The 14,934-nt window shown below is 39.3% G+C and overlaps 1 protein-coding gene across 1 annotated transcript in view; it reads left to right on the top strand.

Moving 5' to 3' along the window:
* Window positions 1-14,934, top strand: part of PDPK1 (3-phosphoinositide dependent protein kinase 1) — a 92,128-nt gene that overhangs the window by 71,393 nt on the left and 5,801 nt on the right. Inside the window, exons 11-13 of the mRNA XM_089682158.1 lie at window positions 4,311-4,528; window positions 13,642-13,699; window positions 14,392-14,544. Coding sequence (XP_089538284.1) covers window positions 4,311-4,528; window positions 13,642-13,699; window positions 14,392-14,544 — 429 coding nt within the window. The remainder of the gene's footprint in view (window positions 1-4,310; window positions 4,529-13,641; window positions 13,700-14,391; window positions 14,545-14,934) is intronic.

The raw sequence follows: 14,934 nt of genomic DNA, 5'->3' as shown, positions 1-14,934 counted from the left end.
GTACACAATTCAATTGTTTGACTTTTGTACAACTAGCCTGTCAAATTTTTCATGCGATTAACCGCTTCCCGACCACCCTATAGCAGAAATACTGCTACAGGGCAGCGCGTGTGTGCGCAAAATCATGTGTTTGTGTGTATACATATATGCATTTGCATTTCCGGGTAGGGGGCTGTGTCTGTGTGTTTACAGTGAAGCACAGGGACACAGGCCCCTAGTGAAACACTCTCAGAAGTTAATCACCCCTCATGTTAACCCCTTCCTGTCCAGTGATATTAGTACAGTGTCAGTGCTTTTTTTTTTTTTTTTTTTTTTTTTTTTTTTTTTTTTTTTTTTTTTTAGCACTGATCACTGTATTGGTGTCACTGGGGATGTCATTGGCACCAAGTTAATTCTCACCAGTGTCAGAATGCCTGCCACAGTCCCGCTATAAGTCGCTGATCGCCGCCATTACTAATAAAAATAAAAAAATTCCAGTATCTATACTGCCATTTGTAAACGCTAAAACTTTCACGCAAACCATTTAATTTACACGTATTGGGATTTGTTTTTAGCAAAGACATGTAGCAGAATACATTTTGGCCTAAATTTATGATGAAATTAGGTTTTTTTTTTTTTTTTTTACTGGACATATTTAATAGCAAAAAGTCAAAAATATTGTTTGTTTGTTTTTTTCCTCAAAATTAAATGGTACCAAAATTGGATGTCACATGAGCTGTCTTTCAACTACTGCAGTATCTTCACTTTTTTTCCAGTGTGATATTGCAGGATAAACAATGCTTATGCGTACTAGGTGGATGACCACCGGGAAAAGATGTGATAGCTTGCACACTTTAACACATATACTATCTGCTTATGGTTATGGGTTTTTTTTTGTTTTGTGTTTTTTTGTAATAAAAATGTAATGAATAAGTATCAAAAACGTGCATATGTGCAACACATCATAAACCAGTCCCAAATTAGTGAAACAAGTGCATACGCTTGTGCTCAGCTTAATTAATGAATCATCTCCAAAATGTGCTCCACTGTCTTCGACAAAGGTGCCCCACATGGACTGATACTCACCCCTATCCAATGACCATCTGTCTATAGAATGGTCCTTCATGCTTTAGGGACATTCCCAAGAGACCGGTTGTCTCCGTATCCTGAGCCTGTGGCCATCTATCTCCAAGGTGGTCTGTATTGCTTTGCAGGACAATTTCCAAAGGGCCAGTTGTCTCTACACCCCCGCAAGGTGAGAAAAAATATATCACCATATACAATGGAAAAAGAGGGGACGTCCCACAGTGTAAAACTGTATAGTATATATATTAGGGGTAAATTGTTCAAAAATGCACTCACAAGAAAAGTGCCTAAGCCCGATACCTGGTGTACTCAGCTTTGTTACTCCTACTAATGGAAGCCGCTAGACTGAAAGCTCCTCGGATCGGCGTGCGTTCCACTGGGCGGATGCGACAGCGGCAGAAGTTGCGTCATCAAACTCTGACGCATGTCGATACAAGATAGTCTTCAGGAAGTACAAAATCTGCCATTTTGGTAATTGTATTTATACCCTTCAACCAGATATTAGTTTGATACAACTACCCGCAACATTGCTGAGTACACTCACTGTTACACATTCTTTGGCTTCATATTAATTATTGCTGACATTACTCAAACCTAACCCATAAATGCAAGCAATATTTGTAACAATAAAAATAAACTAAGCAAACCTTCCATATTGTGCCACAAGAACTATCCCCTTAAAGGGGAAACCGCTCAAATAGAATGGACCCAACAAGGTTCATAAATTGGGTAATCTATGTTTCTACACATATAAAATTAGTAGCCCATAATGCTAGCACTAAATAAATACAATAAACGTGAAACTATAATAAATGATGGCTGTAATTACCATGGGCTTTGTTTCTTTAAAAATCTGTCAAAAAACAGTTTAGATCTATTTCAACAGTTTGAAGTTCATATATTCACTTTATTTCATTTTTTGAAATTTATCTAACCATATAAGATCCCTTCCAGTGTCTGTCTATCTTGTCTATAGCAAAAAAAGAGAGATGTGATGGATCTTTATTTTGCAACAATCTGAAATGATTCGAGACACTGTTTCTGATATCTTTCTAATGTTGGTAATATGTTCGCTTACTCTTTTAGTGAGTTTCCGAGTGGTCCTCCAATAGATATTGGTGTCCACAGCTACTGGGGTGATTTTTTTTGGATTTCTTAGTATGTCTACATGGGTCACATTTTCCACACCTGAAAAAACAACCCTCCTGGAAGAAGTAGAGTTTTTTTTCCTAGGGGGGTCTGGAATATTATGAACCAGTTTGGGTCTTAAACCTGGGGCCCGTCTATAAATAAAGGACGGTTTGTTTGGGAGTATAGTTTTTATTATAGGACCCTTGCATCAAATGGGCCAGTGTCTTCTAAAGCACTTTACTAACTCCTTGTATTGTTTATTGAACCAAGTGATGAAGGCAGTGTCTTTCACCTTAGTGCTTTCTTTTTTTCTTTCTCTCCAGTAAATCTTCCCTACGTAGGGAACCTATTTCTTCTCTCACTTTACTTAATTCCTCAAATGTATAGCCCTTTTCCTTGAATCTGTCCGAGGATATCAGTTTGCTTAATATAATCCTCTTGCAATAAACAGTTCCTCCTTATCCTCATAAATTGGCCCTTGGGGATAGCTTTCTTCCATCTCAGGTGGTGGCAGCTTTTCACTGGTATGTATCCATTTCTATCGGTACTTTTAAAGAATGTTTTAGTCCCCAGTGTATCAGCGTGTTTGAATATGGTAAAGTCTATACTTTCTTGTTGAATACTAGCAGTGAATTTGATTCCATACACATTGGAATTGATATGTGAGATAAATTTGTCTAAAGAATCCCTAGTTCCCTGCCATACCACCAGGATGTCATCAATGTGTCTCTGGTAAACGTATAGTTCAGGCCATGTCTTTCCATAAATTTCTTCCTCTTCCCATTTGTTCAGGAAAATGTTGGCCACACTTGGGGCATATTTTGCCCCCATAGACACTCCCTTGATCTGATTGTAGTAATGGCCATCATACCAAAAGAAGTTGTTAGTCATTGCCAAATCAAGTCCTTCCAGAATACATTTTCTTTGCACCTTCTCTAAATTTGTATATTTCTTAAGGGCCCACCTGACTGCATCACTCACATGGTGTTGCTGAATATTCGTGTTTAGTGATTCCACGTCTATCGTTACTAATAGACTGGAATCTTCAACCCTAAGACCAGCGATTTTATTAATAACATCTATGCTATCCCTTAAATAAGAGGGACTTTTGCTTGCTACAGGTTGGAGATACAAGTCTAAATACTCCCCCCAACCTTGAGAAAAGGGAATCTATCCCATTTAGAATTGCCTACCAGCAATGTTGTGGATAGCTGTATCAAACTAATATCCGGTTGAAGGGTATAAATACCATTACCAAAATGACGGATTTTGCACTACCTGAGGACAATCTTGTATCGAAACACGTCCATGTTTGATGACGCAACTTCCGCCGACGTCACATCCGCCCTGTGGAACGCATGCTGCTCCAAGGAGCTTTCAGTATAGCGGCTTCCATTTGTAGGAGTAACAAAGCTGAGTACACCAGGTGCCGAGCTTAGGCACTTCTCTTGTGAGTGTACTTATTTACAATTTACCCCCAATAAATATACTATACAGTTTTACACTATGGGATGTCCCCTCTTTTTGCATTGTATATAGTGATATATATTTTTTCGCAACTTGCGGGGGTTTGGAGACAACTAGCCCTTTGGAAATTGTCCCACAAAGCAATACGGACCACCTCGGGGATAGATGGTCACAGGCTTAGGATCTGGAGACAACCGGTCCCTTGGGAGTCTTCCTAAAGCATGAAGGACCATTCTATAGACAGATGGTCATTGGATAGGGGTAAGTGTCAGTCCATGTGGGGCATCTTTTTTCGAGGACACTGGAGCACATTTTGGAGATGATTCATTAATTAAGCTGAGCACAAGCATATGCACTTGTTTCACTAATTTGGGACTGGTTTGTGGTATGTTGGACATATGCATATGTTTTTGATTATGCGGGGTCTATTTGTTTTTCCTATTACAATTTCATTGTGACATTTGAACACAAGTAGAGGACTGCGGCAAAGGTTTGTTTTCTTGATTGTGGCACATCCATGAGCACTTTTATTATTTAATGAATAAGTATAATTTCCAATGTTTGTTACCCCATTTGAAATCCAGAATTACAGGTGATGCACCTATGGTCATCTAATGTAATTTAATATATGCCTTTTTGTCTTTCAGTATGATGACCTTCTGAGTCAGTTTGGAGGTATGCAAGTAGCCTTGTCTGTATCGCCCCAAACACTGCTAACACCAGAACCCGTTCAGCCACAGCGTTCTGGCAGTAACATAGAACAGTACATCCACGACATTGACAATAATTCTTTTGAGCTTGATCTACAGTTCTCAGAGGAGGAAAAGCGGCTACTGCTTGAAAAACAAGCCGGAGGAAACCAGTGGTAAGTGGCTCCATTTCTAACTTTTTCTAAATCAAACGTTTTAGAACCTAAAAGGTTCTAAATTAAAAATATTGCATAGGAGCCAAGTCCACCTTTGTGATCATGTTTTCTGTTACACCCACATGAAGTCACCGCACTTATAGTCCATTGTTTACTTCATCCGTATAACTGTAGGTTCCTACTTCCTTACAGACCTGGGGTTGGGGGGAGAGTCCAAAGGAATGTATGCATTGCAGCTGCAATCCACTGAACGTCCCATTCTTGAATGCAGAAAATTGATAAGTGCACATTTTTTCTTTTATCAGTGGTCCATTTGAATGTTTTTTTTTTTCTTTTTCAAAATGTGGACTATGACTTTAAATGAAGGCATTTAGTGGTTTCTTCTGTAACTAAAAAGTGTCCAAACCAAATCTCCATAAAGGTGTTGAAGAAAATATAACATTTCTGGGTATTATCTGTACTTGTACTTGAGATCTATATATAGAAAGAAATGTATGCATATAAAATATAGGGTTAACACGGTCATGTTTGTATTTTGTGAATGTGTGTTCTATTGGCGTGGCATTAAAACAGTTTTGTATTTTTGTATATTAAATTAGAAAACTTATAAAATAATCTTAATTATGTGTTAGGTTTGGAAACACATGGTCGTACTAGTCAGAATATTAAAAAACTCAGGAAAATACAGGGCCGTTGTGCGACAGCCATGATTAGCCAACTGATCCCCCACAGCGCTACTCCCTTTCTGTCTTCTATTTCTGCTGTACCCTTTACCATACTGTCCCTTTCTTCCAGGGTGGATTTGATTTAAATCAAACTGATTTAAATCACGATTTAAATCACTAGTCAGTAAGGCTTGATTTAAATCCTAGTTTTCTACATAAAGACTAATTCTTGCTGGTATAACTTTAATATGCAAGTAGATGAAGATTTTTAGAATAACAACTTTTCATATTAGTTTTTTTATCCCCAGTTTAATAGGTTAATCATTCATATTTGGACAACTTTTCTGTTGTACTTAGGAAGGAGAAAAATAATCATTACCTTAATAATAACAATTTAAATAGATTTATTCAACTGAAACAATAACATTCCAGCATATGTTATTTGCTTAAACAAACATCCATGTTTGTTAACTCATTTGGCTAAACAAAATATATGTATTTTAAGAAACTTAGACTGTCCCCCCTTCCTCCTCACACTTAGTCTCACATTCTTCTTGTGCAGATCTATTCCACTCCAAACAATCAAAAAAATATTGTTTCTATTCTATTCACTGAACTTCTTGGGGGTTGATTCTGTATTCATAGGTTTGTAGAAGTTAGGATGAAGGTCTTTTTCTTAACTCTGTTCATGTTATAACATTTTTGCTGTGAAGAAGAGGCATGTGATCTCCGCTGAGTCAAATTCAGTTTTGAGAACTGCAAAGTAAACCGAGCATCTGTGATAATATCTTGTAGGCAGAGAAACTGCCCAATAATCTTACAAAAACCTCTGGAAGAGCATGACGTGAATGGATTAATGGAATTTATTTACCAAAAAAATTAAACATATACAGCCTTATTCTACATAATTAAAAACCTAATCTTTATTTCATGATGGAATAACCTTTGGATGGTAATATATTTTCCTCAAAAAGCATTTTATTTAAAAAAATCAGATTTTTTTTTTGATTTTTAAAATAAAATCATTGATTTTTATCCACCCTGCTTTCTTCCCTTTTTATTCTTTTGCTCCACTCTCCTAACCTCCCCAAGGCCGGCCGGTCTAATGAGAGGGACCATACCATGCCTACCAAAACTTCCCCACCCTCTCTTTTTCCTCACTGATCCCATAATAAACACCCTTCCTAGCGCTTACCCTACCACAGACCGAGAGACATAGTTTGTACATCTTTTTTAACATTACCACCCCTTTTTACTGCCTCTCATCTATTTTTTAAACACCTTTGAGTTCATAACTATTGTTATACTCTGTTGAAGCTACTTTGCTACTAATATTAATACTCCTTGTCTTTGTGTGCATTGTACCTCCTAAAATTCAGTCTTATGTTACCTTTGTACATATCAATTTCCATTGTGCCGTCTTAACTGTATTGTACCTTGTATGGTGCTAAATAAAGAATTTAAAAAAAAAAAAACAAGCTATGTATTAGGTTTGACAGTCTCCAGTTAATAACACTCCCTACAACGATTCAGCAAGTAGGTCCACCTATAATGTTCAGATGTGAACAGGGCCTTACTGCTTATCAGAGTATTGTATGAAGAGCTATAAGAGAGTCAGCTGTCCTCCTCTACAAACCAAGCACTACATGTGCTTAAAGTGGTTGTTAAGGCTGCATGCATGAAGGTATAAAAACCTTCTATATGCTGCTCCCCCCACAGCCCCACTAATACTTATCTGCGCTTGATCTCAATCCAGCGCTGTGCACAGGAGCCACATCTTTCCCGAGTCTTATCTCTTCATTGGCTGAGACACAGCAGAGGGAGCCACAGCTAGTGATTAGTGAGCAGAGGGCTGAGCATGCACAATTGCCCCTAGAGCAAGCCACTTGCTTTGCACCTAACACGAGGATTTGCAGCTGGGGGAGGAGCCTAAACATGGCGGCGTCGGAGAGCACGATGTGAGTGCTCTCCGATAACCCACGAGGAGACCACCACCACGAGAGCATTTTAATGCCCGAAGCCCTACCTGAGCGAGGAGGTCCCCAGGGGGAGAGGGTGCCGGCGTGCTGAGGGGAGAAGACGGCGAGTGCGGATGCGGAGCTCCGGGCGGTGTTTGTATCGCGGAGACCTGGGACCAGCTGTCGGGTTGCCGGGGAGACGGAGCAGAGCGGCGTGACCACGCTGGCTAGCCGCAAAGCCGCACTGGGAAACAGAGGCGCCGGCCGGTTCCCTGACAAACGCCGGCTCCCTGACAGGAGAACAGAGATGCCGGCTGTAAATCTATAAAATCATCAGCAGCACAGGAGTGGAAGGCGACAGAGCACATAAATCTACAGAAGACCCTGCAGGAATCCCCCAGAGACATTGGATGAGTGCGGTGAGTGGACGGCTGAAGATCTGAGTCGACTCACTGGGTGAGGGAACAAGTGAAGGAGGGTGAGTCCATATGTATGATCCCACATATAATTGTGTAACTGTGTTGAACTGTGGGAAGGACTGCTAACCACCAACAAAGAGAGAAAGGGGATTCCCAGGGGATTGGAAAAGTGAAAACAGAATTGAAAAGGGAAAGAGAAATTACTAAGTGGCTACAGAAGAGACCTGGGAAAAGAAATAAGAAAATGAAGTGTTAAAGTGGCAGAGACTGTTTAATATTAATACCCCAATATACTGCCTAAAGCCTCCTGCTGTTTTAAGAGCTATACTAAGTGCAGAAGATATGAAGAATAAAAGCGCTAAAGGAAGTGGGCTTAAAGGGTCACAGACGGGCTCAATTAAAAAATTTACTTCCCAGGGTAATGCGACTCCAGAAAGGGCCTATAGTGGAAATGAAAAGGGGGAAATGGAAACTACCTTGAAGAATAGCCCCAGATTGTCAATAGGTCTGGATAGTAGTAGCCAACAATGGACAGAAAACTTAGCGAGGAAAGATCTTGAAAAAGATTTGCAAGTGCCGAACAAAAGAGAGATGACTGTAATGTTCAAGGACTTGGAAAAAACTATTAAGCAAGAAATGACAAATATACGTCAGGATCTAGGGCATCTGCTAAAGAGAACGGAAGAAATAGAGGGAAATATCAACAAACATACCCATATCATTTCAGACTTAGGAAAAAGGTCCGCTTTGATGAGGAATATGCAAAAACAACTGCAGTATAAAATAGAAGTACATGAGAACAGGTCTAGGAGAAACAACTTGAGGATAAGAGGATTCCCTGATATCCTGAAAGGGGGAGAACTGCAAGAAAAAGTCTGTAAAATGTTAAACTATATTATGGATAGACCTGAAACAGAGGTAATTAAACTGGATGGAGTCTTTAGATCAGGAAAGCCCCAACAAGGTATCGGGAAGGAAAAATCAAGAGATTTGATTGTTCAGCTGCAAAATCATGGAGATAAGCAAGAGATTTGGAGAAGGATTAAAGGAAGAACTTCTATTAATTATGGAGATATAAATATCCAGATTTTTGCGGATCTATCGTACGAGACTTTGTGGAGAAGAAGAGCATTGAGGCCCCTGTTAGAGCAGATGAGAGCAAGAAATGTCCATTATAGATGGGGTAACCCAGAGTGTCTGATCGGATGGAAGAACGGTGTTACAGCATACATGAGATTTCCCGAGGACTTAAGAGACTTCTGTGACAGACTGGAATTGCAGAGAATGAGGATTAGTGGGTGGGAAACAGAGATTGAAATAGGTATTGGGGGAAAAGAAGTATGGCAGGAAGTAGGTAGGGGGGAGGTAGTGAGGAGTTAGTTGGGATAGAGTGAGTATTTTTTTTTTTTTTTTTTTTTTTTTTTTCTCTTGTCCCCTAACTTTCTCCCCAAAGTGTCCCGTTAAGGTTAAAAAATTTTAAGGAAGCGAGGGAATTGGTGGTGGTTGGAGGGTGGGTAAGTCGTACATGGGAGGAGTTCAACCCCAAGGTTTAAACAAAAAATCAAAGGTGGTATCTTCACCACAAATGATTGAAAGGCAGGTAGAAGGCCTAAAAGGGGGTGGGGTGGGGGGGTGGGGCGGGGGGGTGGTTTGGGAGGGAGGGGGGAAGAGACGGGATTTGGGTGGGAGGGAGGGGAGGAGGTATTGGGTTAATACTCTGCAGGACAGAAGGGATAAAGAGGAAGAGGCAATCTGGAAGAGAGATGGAGTTAATTGGGAATGATGGAAGAAATACAGTTTATAACGTATAATGTGAACGGGCTGAGTTGTCCAGGGAAGAGATTTAGGTTGTTTAATGAGTTACATCATAGGGCGACGTCAGTGGTATTTTTACAGGAGACGCATTTTGAGATAGAGGCAAATGTGAAATTGAAATCCAAACACTACCCAATATGGTACTATGCAGATTCTCCAATTAAAAGAGCAAAAGGGGTTGCAATAGGTCTGGCAAAGAATATGAGATTTGAGCTGGAGGATAGAAGAACCGACCCGGAGGGGAGGTTTTTATTCTTTAAAGGGTAGACTTCAGGGGATTGAGTGCACTTTAGCCAATATATACTGCCCTAATAAAAACCCGGAGATGTATATGAAGGGCCTGTTGAAAAAATTAATGGAATTTAAAAAAGGGCGTTTGATAGTAGCTGGAGACCTAAATTTCTGTATGGACCCACAAAAGGATAATACCTCTTCTGTGCAAAGAGAGGGGAGTAGATCTCTGAGAGCTTTGAAAAAAGTGATGCATGAATATCAACTAGTGGACACCTGGAGAATAACGCATATGAAAGACAGAGACTATACTTTCTTCTCTAATGCACACGAGATATACTCGAGATTAGATTACATCTTAATAGACCACCAACTTATAGATCATCTGGTTAAAATTGACATAGAGACAAGGACGTTCTCGGATCATGCTCCGGTCGTAATGAAAATGGGATGGGGAAGAAGGTGGACTGGAGGATTGGGGTGGAGATTAAATGAGGCTCTTCTTCTGGATGAGGATGTAGTTCAGAAAATTGAGAAAGAGATTAAGGCATACTTTAAGGAGAACGAAACAGAGGAAGTATCGATAGCTACAGTCTGGGAAAGCCATAAGGTATTCATAAGAGGAATCCTGATTGCGACAGGAGCAAGGAAGAAAAAGGAGAGAAGAGAGAGGGTCAGTGGGCTATTAAAAGAAATATCGGACTTGGAGCAGATCCATAAGAAGAAAATAACAAAAGATACGAGACAGAAGTTACTGGATAAAAAAGATGAGCTAGAGAGGTTGATGGATGAGGAGAAGAGAAGAGTATACAACAGGGTTTTGAATGAGAGATATAGATGGGGAGACAGACCAGGAAGATATCTAATGAGAGCTTTGAATAAAAAGAAAAATAGGAACTATATAGAAAAGATAAAAAGTTCAAAGGGGCAGTTGGTCCATTCAAATAAAGAGATTATTAAAGTGTTTACGGAGTATTACAAAAAGTTATATAATATTAGCCCCCAAGCCCCCCTAAAAGAAGCTCAAGAGGGAATTAATGAAAAAAAGATGACATACTTAAAAAATGCGGGATTACCAAAACTAAGTGAAGCACAGCTGAACTTCCTAGACGCAGAAATTTCCCAGGAAGAAATTAAAATAGCATTAAAAAGCACAGGGGGAGGAAAAAGCCCAGGCCCGGATGGCTATACAGTTAAGTATTATAAGAAATTTAGTAAAGTACTGTTACCCAAGTTGGAGAAATATATGAATGCTCTAGGAGGTGAGATGGAAGTGAGGAGAGAATCCCTACAGGCCCATGTGGTACTTATTCACAAGGAGGGAAAGGATCCATCTCAGTGCTCCAGCTATAGACCTATCTCATTATTGAATACTGACACTAAACTGTATGCAAAGGTGTTAGCAAACAGGTTGAGGGATCTGATGCCTGAATGGATCCACGGAGACCAGGTGGGCTTTGTACCGGGGAGAGAAGGTAGAGATAACGGCTTGAGAACCCTGATGCTTATTCAGAAAAGTAGAAAAGGGAAAGCCCCGGTGGTGCTCTTGTCAATCGATGCAGAAAAGGCATTTGATAGAGTGGACTGGGGCTTTATGATGGACAACTTAAAAGCGCTGGGGATAGGTGATAGAATGCGGGAATGGATAAGTAAATTATATAGAGAGCCTACTGCAATCATCACGGTAAATGGGGAGAGATCAGAACCCATTGGAATGTCTAATGGTACAAGACAAGGCTGCCCACTGTCCCCTCTGCTATATGTATTATCACTCGAACCCCTGCTGTCAATAATAAGAAATAGTGGATCGATAAAGGGAATTCAGATAGAATCCATAGAACATAGAGTAGCGGCTTTTGCAGACGACTTACTGTTCTATGTGGGGAATCCCCGAATAACTCTCCCCAATATAATGAAGATTCTGAAAGAGTACGGTGAACTATCAAATTTAAAAATTAATCCATCGAAAACAGAGATCCTGAATATTAATATACCAAAGAGTGAAAAAGAAAAATTACAAAAAGATTTCCCCTTTATATGGAAAGAAAAAGAAATAAAATACTTAGGGATAAAACTCACTGCCTCATCTAAGCATTTGTATAGATTAAACTATATCTCTTTGATAAATGAGATCAGGGAAGACTTAAAAAGACTAGAAGGAGGAAATCCATCTTGGATAGGACGTATAAACCTAGTCAAAATGGTAATTATGCCTAAAATACTATATAGATTTCAAATGGTACCAATTAAAATTCCAGAAGCCTTCTTTAAGATAATGAAAAAAATGTTAACAAGATACATATGGAAGAATAAAAAACCTAGAATAGCATATGAAACTTTGAGTAGGACTAAAGAGAAAGGGGGATTGGGTCTCCCAGATGTCAAGAGATATTATAAAGCAGTGGTTTTAGCTAGAATATATGACTGGACATTTAACTATAAGGGGAAAAGTTGGGTAACAATTGAAAATGATCTTAGTGGCATTAGACTGAGTCAGATGATATGGGTTCCACCACAGTTCAGGGGAATTAAAGAAAGCACAAGTACCTATACTTTAAATGTTTTTAGGGTATGGGACAATTTACACAAAAATATGAAATGGGAATTTAACTCTATATTAATGCCTCTCACAAATACTGAGTACTTTCCCCCGGGAAAGAATAAGATATCAGGGAGATGGTTTAGAAAGGAGGACACCCAACTGAGAGATGTTTTGGTGGAGGGGGAATTGAGACCACTTAAAGATTTAATAGAGAAGAAGGGAGATATTTTTATTAGAATAGACGAGTGGAAATATCATCAATTGAAATGTTTTATTGGAAATCTACCGAAACCCCTGAGAATAAAACAGGAGTGGAATATGTTTGAAAGGTTGTTAGAGACACGTAGGGATGGGAAGCACGGTATTTCTAAAGTGTATAGAATACTCACAGAATTAGACACAAACACAAAGTTAATTTTTATCACAAAATGGGAAAGGGATATGGGAGTTGGGTTTGATGAAGATAGACAGAGAAAGATGTTTAGATTGATACACGATAATGTTAGTATGAGAGAGGTTGAGGTTAATTATAAGTGTGTCACACGATGGCACATTACACCAAGTGTAGAGCACAAGATGAATGGGGAAAATTTAAATATGTGTTGGAGAGGATGCGGAGAGATGGGCACGATGTTTCACATATGGTGGGAATGTCCGAAAATCCAGGTTTTTTGGAAGTTAATAGTCAAATTGATTAAAGAAATAACTGAAATTGACATAGGGTTAGACCCAACGACGTGCCTCCTACACAATGTGGAGACATCTGTAAATAAATATAAAGATTCAGGTATCTGGTACTTCTTGAATGCGGCGAAAGGGTTGATACCCAAGTTTTGGCGGAAAGCTGAGGTACCGAAGGAGGAAGACTGGATTAATAGAGTAAACCAGATAGGTAGAATGGAAAAATCATACCATATGCAGGAAGATAGGATGAGAGTTTATTTTAGGAGATGGGAAAAGTGGGAAAGAGCAGGATTGAAAGAGAAATATAGGAAAATATGAACTAGGATGTTAGCAAAGAAATTAACAAGCCTCAAGAGATTAGAATGGGTTAGAGTCTGCAGAGGGGGAGGAGGGGGGATGAGGGGTGGGAAGGGGGAATAGTGGGATGGGAAAGAAAAGAGTTTTTAGTAAGGGAAAGGTAGAAATGTTATAAATGTTTATTCGTATGAGAATTATTTCCCTTTCTGGGTTTTTGTATTAACATGAAAAATTTAATAAATGACTAAATTAAAAAAAAAAAAAAAAAGCCACTTGCTTTGCAGGCTCTTAGTAGAGGGAAGGGGGCCAGGCAGTGGACATGAGAAGAGAAGGATCGGGGCTGCTCTGTGCAAAATCATTACACAGAGCAGGTAAGTATGACATGTTTGAGTTTTTTCGTTTCATTTTTTTAAACCCCAAGCCTTTAATATCACTTTAAGCTTGTCCGTTTTTGCTTGGTGTTACTCATTTTTGTCTGTTTTTTTTTCTTTTTCCTCTGCAGGCACCAGTTTGTAGAAAATAATTTAATCCTAAAAATGGGTCCAGTAGATAAACGAAAGGTAAGTGTAAGATTATTTAAGGAATTTTATAGAGGTTATAGTGGATTTTTATGTATATTTTCTTACTTTATCCTGTCAGGACAAAAAATGATGGGATTCTCTTCTGGCAATGCTTTTCTACCACCCTTTTGCACCCTTGTTTTCTCACTAGGGACAAACTCCTTCAGGGGGGCCCCCATGCAATGACGGTGACCCCGCCCTGGATTTGTGGCTACCTTTTATTGATTATCACCAGATACCATCCCTATGGCTTTATGTTGCCTGATATTGACTATCATGCATATGTTTTTTTGCTGGTTCTTGTAAACTATTGCGTGGGTAATTTATGGGCACGTCTTGTTATTGTTGAACTACAATAAAAAACCATAGAAACAGAAAAAAAAATGGTGGATGTTAAATGGGATGTTTTATTACAAGACGTCCCTTTTCCTGTTTGAAGAAAAGATGTTAATGAATGTCAACATAATTTATGCTTGGTGACTGTGCTTTAGAAATGGGGGAAATATGCGGCAGACGGTTTCGTGCATATACTACTTCTTCTTACAGCATGAGCAGAGATATCCTAAAACAGCCTGGGCCTTTGTATTGCATTAGATTGATTTGTAATTATTTGCTGATGTGGCAACATATCTGGGAGAAAGATTCACTCATGTTCAGTACTAAAAAATTAATCCTCATCTTTGTATGTGCAGGGGCTGTTTGCTCGCCGACGTCAGCTGCTTCTTACAGAGGGTCCACACCTCTATTATGTGGATCCAGTAAACAAAGTCCTGAAAGGAGAGATTCCATGGTCACAGGAACTGCGCCCAGAGGCCAAGAACTTTAAAACATTTTTTGTTCATACTGTAAGTTTAATTGGAATTTATGGCAGAAGAAATGTTTTCACATAAAATGTAAGCGGACCTTCCATGGAAAAAGGTCCCCTTTCTTGTCAGCCCTTTGCTCCCAAACACAAATGATTTTAACAAGCCATTAACCAAGTAACTGTTTCCTCCCCAACAACATTTTAAAAAAATGTTTATTTATGCTTCTGGAAGGCTAAGGCTACATCAGTGTGCCTCCTGGCAGAGCTGGTACTCCAAATTCTGCATTAATGCACTTTTTCCCACCGTGGAATTTTGAGTGCCCAGACTGTGTGTGTATTGGGGTGGGGATAGGAGAGAAACGGGGTTCTTGACCAATAGTTTTTTTCAAGCCTTTTGTGTTTAGGGGCAGGGTGCTCACAAAAAATTGGA

The sequence above is a fragment of the Staurois parvus genome, unplaced genomic scaffold (genome assembly GCF_062004578.1).
Source record: "Staurois parvus isolate SC_StPar_1 unplaced genomic scaffold, SC_StPar_1.0 ptg000018l, whole genome shotgun sequence".
Taxonomy (NCBI): Eukaryota; Metazoa; Chordata; class Amphibia; order Anura; family Ranidae; genus Staurois; species Staurois parvus.
The sequence above is the reverse complement of the archived record's forward strand: the minus strand, read 5'-3'. Positions and strand labels throughout refer to the sequence as shown.